The following is an 8,950-nucleotide window of genomic DNA, read 5'->3' on the forward strand; positions in this document are numbered from 1 at the left end:
TGGCAATGATGGCGAGGCAAGGGTGGTGGTGATGGCGACGGCCATGGCAATGATGGCGAGGCAAGGGTGGTGGTGATGGCGACGACCATGGCAATGATGGCGAGGCAAGGGTGGTGGTGATGGCGACGACCATGGCAATGATGGCGAGGCAAGGGTGGTGGTGATGGCGACGACCATGGCAATGATAGAGAGGCAAGGGTGGTGGTGATGGCGAGGCAAGGGTGGTGGTGATGGCGACGACCATGGCAATGATGGCGAGGCAAGGGTGGTGGTGATGGCGACGACCATGGCAATGATGGCGAGGCAAGGGTGGTGGTGATGGCGACGACGAAAAAAAATGGCAATAAAAGATGGCGGCCAAGAGGAAGAGGGCGTGACCAACTGAGATGAAACTAAAATGTTGATGCTGCAATTCCTTGTACTAATGGCGATTACAATAAATACAAGAGAAAAAGGAATGATAACGAAAAGGCAATAAAGATGATGATTGCAATAGCATCAACATTTGCAATAAGGATGCGGTTAGATTGGTGACAAGGATTTTAACAACAAAACTAATAGCACTGATATGGATGGCGAATATGCTGATGATAATAACGATAATCACGAGGATTTTACTAAATTAAGTAATGATGCTAATAATCAACGTAACAATGATAATAAGTACAATAACGCCATTGCTGATAAGGAAGATTGATAATGCAGTCACGATTTTAATGTCATTAACGAAACGGCAAATACAATGACAACTATGACGGAGACGACGATGATGATGATGAGAGCAATAGTAATGATAATGATAATAATAATGATAATGAGAATGATAATAATGATGATGATAATAATGATAATAATACTGTCAATAATGATATTGCAAGCACGCGATAATCACTAAAATTATAAAAATGCTGATGATAATAAAGCTAACAATTATAATGACGGTGATGGTGGTGATGATGACAATATCAGTTATAATAACAAGTGATAATAACACTTGCGATGATAATGATGATTATGATGACGATAAAAACAATTATGATGAGAGTGGTGATGAGGATACCGATGATGATGATAATGATATTGGTGATGATGCTGGTAATGATGAAGATGATAATAATCATGGTAATAATAGTAATAATGACACAAATATTAATGATGATGACGATAATGATAATAACAACAGTAATGATAATGATAATGATGACGGTGATGCTGATGATACCAAACATATTAAGTGATATGAGTAACAACAAAATATAACGGGGAAGGAATACGAGTGATAACAGCACACATAATACATAAAAATCGTCTGCCAAAGACTTAGCGTAGCGGAGAAGAGTGACGTCACGCCATTCAGGAAATCGTTATTTTGGTCCTTCCGGGAGGATGAAGGCGCGATGGCAAGAGGGATGGTGTCGTTCAGGCACTTTCTCTTAGTTCCCTTATTTCTTAATAATACAAAATATCTCGGAAATGGTGTGTACATGAGAAATGACCATTGGAATCTTGTGCGAATAAGCCATTTCGGCACTGAGCTCAGACATAGATCTTCCGGACAATTCCAAACAAGTCCAAATCCAGAAACTTGACCCACCCTTTCCATGTTCGTCCTTATATATCAACTTTTTGTAAACTTTGGCTCTTTTTTTCTAAATACTTCTAGTTTCTTTAATATCCTATAAATCGAGGTCATCTCGGAGTTCTTATTTTCCCACCTTCTTTGGGATGAAGATTCCAAAACATGAAAAGCTTTTCATTGACTTAGAACAATACCCCTTGGATGTGTGGTGTGAAAACCAAGGGAAATAGAGCTGGCATAGAATCTGGGACACTTTTTCGGAGCTTCGTTCTCTGGAGTCGAAACAGGACACGCGCCCGAGACCAGAGTTGTGAACTTGTGATGGTGTCAGGTGATTGCAGTCTACGTGAGGGAGAGTCATGTCGTAGGAGAAAATGGGAAACAGAAGGCTTACTGACTGAAAAGATATTGCGTTTGGATTGGCAGTGTGGAAGCTTAGGGTGTAGAGATCGAGGACTGTGAGAACTCGAAAGGTACGGATTCATTGCGTTTTTTTGTTTTGTTTTTGGTTTTAGTTTATTATAATTGATAGGACGCACATAAACACAGTCTTTCTTGCAATAGCATATCACTAATTTGTTTTATAATATCCAATTTAAATTATATTGCAATTTGTATGTAGCTGAACCATATTTGGCAGAGAAACACAACTAAGCTTTTAAGATATCCGATACGTCAGTTTGGCAATACATAGATTAGTTGCATAAATAATGCAACTAATTTTCAAGTAATCTTTATTAATTATTTAAACAATCTGTGTTGTACAATGCATCTTGAACAGCGGAAACCATTCAATTGCTTATCATGACTTCAAGAACGTCGCTGAAATGAACATTTCCTTGCTAGACTGGGAGAGAAATCAGTAACGATGATATCTATAAAACCTTGTATGTATATGTGTGTGTGTGTGTGTGTGTAAAACATGATATAATATATATAATATATATACATATATAAATACACACACACACACACACACACACACACACACACACACACACACACACACACACACACACACACACACACACACACACATCACTACAACCCAGCAGTGGCGCAGTGTCAAGCGATAACCATGACCTCCGCGTCGTAGCAAAGGCCAACAGACCTCCATGACGTAAATTCTGGCACGATAGAATTTAGACTGGTTGCACAATATACTTTCACTTTAATCCTATAAAAATGGCCTTGATATTAATTTACCAAATACAATAAACGACTTGCAATATTTTAGGTCTTATCAAATTGATATTATTTAGTAACTTTGAGAAAATCATTCTTTGTACGATTAAATTAACCAGATTATCAATACTTTCTATTTGTTTCATAAGTTTATATGAGATGATTACTTACCACTTACTGATACTTTGTGCTCGTACGCATAGATTGAGAAAACGAATCTGTAATTTTCAGCGTTTGACTTTAAATGATTGAATTGGATCAAGGAATAATTTCCAAGTAATTGAAATTTATATAGTTATTTGTTATCAGAAGATGTTTGAATAACTGTCCATGCCAATATATTAGAGATAATAGCTTCACATTTTAGAAATCTAGTCACGTACGTAAAATTACAGAAAATAATTTTTTAACACCTAATGTTTGATTCAGAATGATGCTGTGCAATGGCCCTTGCACCAGGTAGCTCTCTTATAATCATGCATTATAGTATTTGATAATGTTTTTATATAGATATAATCCTTGAAATTAAATTAATGCTGTTAAACTTTAGTAGATGAAGAATTTTAGAGCAATATATCATTCATTACATATTGATAGAACCTCATACATATGTTGTTTTTTCATTAAATTACATAACCAGTTTGCAGCAGCTTTCCACGGAGGCAGAAGAAGCGGGGACTTCTAGATACGCAAACCAATTTTATGAATTGATGCTCTGTACAATGGCTTTTAAAATTAATAAGATGAATTACTTAAATGCATTTGGTTGTATTTGAAGCAAATACATAAAGGCAAATGCAAATGTAGATATACTTAAAAGTGCAGTTATCAATTCAAATGAAGTACAATTATATTTTGTTTCGTATTTGTAAAAACAAATGAAAAGGCAAATCCATATTTATCATCATATTTTACTGCTCTAATAATAATTATTATAATTATTATTATAAACACTTACTATTTATACTATTTCCTTATATAATTACCGTCGTTCATTTTGCTGAACATCGTCATCTCTTTGTAGTGGCAATCCTCATCAATGCCCTTTCACGATCGCCTCTTTGCCGCCATCTTTGCCAGACCTACTATTATTATCGCCATGCCCTGCCGTCAGCGCCTTCGATCATTTTTCTGATTTTTGTTTCTTTTTTCCTCTCATTCGGTAAAATTGCAGAAATAAAAAAAAAGTTGCAGATTAAGTAAAAAAAAATAAATAAAAATAAATAAATAATAATAATAATAATAATAAAACAAAGAACAATTTTGTGGTGGATTTACTCTCTTTATTTCGATGACGGTGCGACCTGCAGTGTCCCTGGGCATTCCCTTAGAAATGTTGGTCATAGTGCAGTAACAGCAGTCAAAATATCTTTATTCTAATTAATGTGTGAATATTATGATTAAGAAGATAGATAAGACTTTAGTCAGGTGACGATGCCTTAGCATCATAGGTGATCCGAATGTCTGAAAATGAGTTGATTAAAAGGCGAGATGTCATTATATGTGTTTATTTATCTTTATTTTATTATTATTGCTATTGTTAGTGTCATAATAATAGTTAAGCTTCACTGTTTCTGGTTGTACCTTCTTTTGTCTTCCGAGAAGTGCTCTTATTTTAGTCAAAAGGAAAGGATTCGGGATTCGTACACACGTTTGTTTTTCACCATTGCTATTTCACTCTTCTAAGACCAACCCTTTGCGTCACGAGAAGAGATCTTTCAGCGCCAGAGGGAGCCAGGAGCAAAGAGCAGGGAGCCAGGAGCAGGGAGCCAGGAGCCAGGAGCAGGGAGCCAGGAGCAGGGAGCCAGGAGCAAGGAGCAGGGAGCAAGGAGCAGGGAGCCAGGAGCAAGGAGCAGGGAGCCAGGAGCAGGGAGCCAGGAGCCAGCGCTGCATAAACCGCTACGAAGAAAAGCTGGCCATGACTGGACCGTCGACGCTGTGGCTGCTCCCGGCCCTCGCCGCCTTCTTCTCCTTCTACGAAGGGGATTCGCTCGATCAACCCGTCGCCGAGGCGCCCGCCGTTCTTGAGGTGAGGCGCCCTTCTGGTGGTATATGTATATGTATATACATATATATATATATATATATATATATATATATATATATATATATATATATATATATATATATATATATATATATATACACACACACACACACACACACACACACACACACATGTATGTATGTATATGTATTTTTTTTTCTCCATACCCTCCCTGTGATGTGATACTGCTGGCAGGAATACGATTACATCGTGGTCGGCGGCGGGTCCTCGGGCAGCGTCGTCGCCGCCAGGCTGTCGGAGGACCCTGAAGTGACAGTGCTTCTGCTGGAGGCCGGAGGGCAGGAGACCGAGTTCTCCGAGGTGCCGGGCCTCGCCGTCTACCTCCAGCTCTCGCAGATGGACTGGCAGTACAAAGCCGAGCCGTCGACCACGTCCTGTCTGGCGATGGTGTCCAATAGGTCGGAAAATTCGCGGTTTTAGTCCCCCCTCGAAACGAGGATCTAAATTCAGTTTTCTTTCTCTCTGCTTTTCTGGTGGAGGTTATGGATAAGTTATTTCGATTCTCTGTCTGTCTCTCTGTCTCTCTCTCTCTCTGTTTCTGTCTCACTCTCTATCTCTCTGTGATGGATGTCTTAGTCTGTCGGAACTAATAACCCACCACAAATAAGGTAGTGATGCCAGACAGGGTTTGAACATTACAGGTTTATTCCATAACGCAGATAGTCTGACGTTATGGTGCACAATGATCGCGGTAATAAACACTATCACAACCGTATAACAGGCGGAGAAATCAGGCGTCAGCGGTAGCATAGTCAATTACCGGTCTATCTGCATGTTCCAGACATCTTTCTTATATGGAAGGGGTTCGCATCAGTCGTCCCCGATGGTGGTTATGCGGGAAGGTAGTCTGGAATGTAAGGGGCGTGACAGTCGAGGAATTAAGCTCATTTTGAGGGTCTAGGTACTTGGGTAGGCAACTATGTGCAATAGTTGTATTTGATTTATTTTTATATTTAATATGATATACAAGCATAATATATAATTCTAACGCTCTCTCTCTTTCTCTTTCTCCCTCTCTCCCTCTCTCTCTCTCTCTCTCTCTCTCTCTCTCTCTCTCTCTCTCTCTCTCTCTCTCTCCTCTCTCTCTCCCTCTCTCTCTCCCTCTCCCCTCTCTCCCCCTCTCTCTCCCCTCCCTCCTCTCCCTCCCTCTCCCTCTCCCTCTCCCTCCCTCTCCCTCTCCCTCTCCCCCCCCCCTCTCTCTCTCTCTCTCTCTCTCTCTCTCTCTCTCTCTCTCTCTCTCTCTCTCTCTCTCTCTCTCTTAACCTTTATTTGTTATCATTGTTACATTTCTCGTATATGAGAGATCGTTTGACCGATTGCCCTCATAATTTATTGGCTAAAATTTACATATGAAAATAAATTATCTAAAAGCCAAACCAGCTTGAAATATTAACACATACATCAACATGAATATGGATATAAGCTAAAACTAGAAACTATGGCTATAAAGTACATTACAACTCATAAAATAATTGGTAAAATTCTATTTACAAGAGTTTTAAAACTTTGAACACTATGTACCGTGTGTCTAGGCATATAGCTTAAAACAGCATTCCATATCCTAGTGTATTTTGGGATGTACTGTCTCTGGTAGTGCCATGTCCTGCATCGTGGCTGCTCTAGTGCGTCCGGCACTCTCTCCACGGTCCTGGTGGTACGAGTAATCCGACGGACTGGCTGTCGCAGCGCCTGCAGTGTGGCACTTGTTCTTCTTGTATTCTGAACATGACAGTGAGACCTGCCACATCCCTCTGGTGTTGTAGATTCTGAAGGTTGTTTAGATTCCGAGGATCTTCACCGTTGATTATCTTGATGGCTCTGGATTGTATCCTGTCAAGGAGGTCGAGGTGCTTCTTAGCAGCTCCTCCCCATGTCAGAGGAGCATATTCCATCACAGACCGGATCTGCGTTTTGTATAGAACATCTCTTCCTCTTACATCAAGAAGCCATGAAAGACGCCTCAGGGACGCAAGTTTCCTTGATGCTTTCCTCACGATGTTTTGAAGGTGAGTTTTTTTTATCGTAGATAACACCAAGTATTTCTACTTCATCTTCAGGTCGTAGTAATTTACCATCGAAGTATAGTTTGATGGTGGGTCGGGGGGTTCTGGTAACTACCATGAGGTGGGTCTTGTTTGGTGCAAACTTGACTTGCCACCTGTGACCCCAAGTTAGGATGTTCTTCAATTTAGTATTTATTTGTGTAGCTGTCATTTCCTCATCTTCGGCATTGTAGGTAACCGACAGTGTGATGTCAGCAAACGCTTGTGTCTCAGGCACTAGAAGCAGAAGTCATTTATAAATACATTCCACATGAGGGGTCCCAGAACACTGCCCTGCGGTACGCCTGCCTTGATAGCATGCTGTGTTGATTTCTTACCATTCAAGACGACACTCAGGTACCTATTGGTAAGATAGTCAGTGAAAAGGCTGAGAAGTGGTCCACCTACACCAATTCCACATGATTTCTCAATCAAGGCATCATGCCACACTCGATCGAAGGCCCCCTCGATATCCAGAGCTATCACAGCAGTGCATTGGTTATGGTCGAGGGCAGTGCTCCAGGTAGAAGACGTGAGCAGATGGAGATCAGCAGCTGAGTGGTTCCTCCTGAATCCAAACTGTCGGGAGCACATCAGTGAGTGTTTGTTGAGATGTCCTGTTAGGTGTGAACCAATTATTTTCTCAAGAACTTTGCTGACAGCAGAGAGTAGTGCTACAGGACGATAATTTTTGGTTTCTGCTTTATTTCCTTTCTTGTGAATGGGCACGATGTTGCTGACCTTCCATTTCGATGGCCATTTTTGCTGTTGTATGCAATTATTAAACAACAGAGCAAGTGGTTTGGACAACTGTCTAGCACATCTTTTAAGTAAGCGTGGACTTATTTCGTCTGGAGCCACTGCTTTTGGTCCTTCAGAATTCTTTCGACTTCTGTCTTTGTTGTCTTTATGTTGGTCAGTTTTTCCACTGTCATTATTGGTAGCATCGGGGATGGTCTGGCAGGTTCTGCCACAGACATTTTCTGTGCAAAGTGATGTACCTCTACTTTTTGCTGAGTAGTGAATGCCATAGTGCCATTTTCTGTGGCCAAGGGTGGAATAGTTCCTTCCCTGATTTCTCCTTGTTTTTGTTTGACAATATTCCACCATTGTTTACCACCAATTTGGCCAGACTTTAGCTTATTTTTGGTGTCTTTTTCCCATTGTTGTATAGCCCATTTCTGGGTGGATGCCATTTGAGCCGCAGCCTGTCTATGGATATGTTTGTTATAGACTGTAGGGTTGCGTTTTAAATTGAGCCATGCCTTGTACTTAGCATCAGATGCCATGCGGCACCTGGGCCCAAACCATGGCTGATCAGAGGGATAGGAAATATGGTCAACATGTGGTACGCACTGTCTCTGGATCTCAAGTAGGGTCGCTGTGAATTGTTCCACTTGCTGATCGACATCACCTCTGAGAATGTCCTCCCAGGATATGTGCGTCAAGGTGCTCCTGATCATTCCCCAATCAGCAGATTCCCATTTCCACATAGTTCGGCTATAGTGCTCCTCACGAAAAAGTGCAAAAGAAATCGTTGTGAGTACGGCAATGTGGTCTGAAGTGCCTACAAAACCAAGTGGGGAGCAGCAAACTGTGTCTTCAGGGAAGTTAGTCACAACTGGATCGAGTGAGGAACCAGAACTATGTGTAGCAAAACTAACGTGGTTGTTGAGATCATACAATGCTAACATGTTATCAAGTTAGCTTGAATGATATGCTGATTGAGATCACCAACTATTATTATATTTTCACAGTGACTGCTCAGTAATAGATTATCAAGGTGGTTTACCAGGAAATCAACAATTAGCGTTCCCTGGGACGGGGGTCTGTAACACCCACAACAAAGGGTACCTCTGCCTTTGCTCTCTATCAGTTTCCACAGGATAAATTCCAAGTTGTCTGGAACAGAGCAATCAACAAATTGGATAGGTGTCGAGTCCTTGTGGCATAGTGCTACTCGGCCTCCATTTGTGTTACGATCCTTTCTGATCCATGATGAGTAACCAGGAATCTTGGCATAGTTGCAAGGTACTTTGTCATCTAGAAAGGTTTCAGATATGAACATTATGTCTG

The 8,950-nt window shown here is 40.8% G+C and overlaps 1 protein-coding gene across 6 annotated transcripts in view; it reads left to right on the forward strand.

Annotated features, from left to right (window-relative positions):
• Positions 1–299: 299 nt before the first annotated feature.
• The window catches only part of LOC122260135 (glucose dehydrogenase [FAD, quinone]), a 21,985-nt gene continuing 13,334 nt past the window's right edge, over positions 300–8,950 (forward strand). For 4 of the 6 annotated variants that reach the window (XR_006223805.2, XR_006223807.2, XR_006223806.2 and 1 more), the window contains exons 1-2: positions 4,659–4,793; positions 5,007–5,230. Coding sequence is in view for 1 of the 6 variants with exons in the window: in XM_043027266.2 (XP_042883200.1) it covers positions 4,683–4,793; positions 5,007–5,230 (335 nt within the window). In the remaining 5 variants the exon portion in view is untranslated. Of the gene's footprint in view, positions 2,053–4,658; positions 4,794–5,006; positions 5,231–8,950 lie in introns of those variants that run through there. The other 2 variants (XM_086548722.1, XM_086548723.1) reach the window with 2 other exon arrangements.

The sequence above is a fragment of the Penaeus japonicus genome, unplaced genomic scaffold, assembly GCF_977035675.1.
Source record: "Penaeus japonicus unplaced genomic scaffold, GWHDUDI00000001_assembly GWHDUDI00000021, whole genome shotgun sequence".
NCBI lineage: Eukaryota > Metazoa > Arthropoda > Malacostraca > Decapoda > Penaeidae > Penaeus > Penaeus japonicus.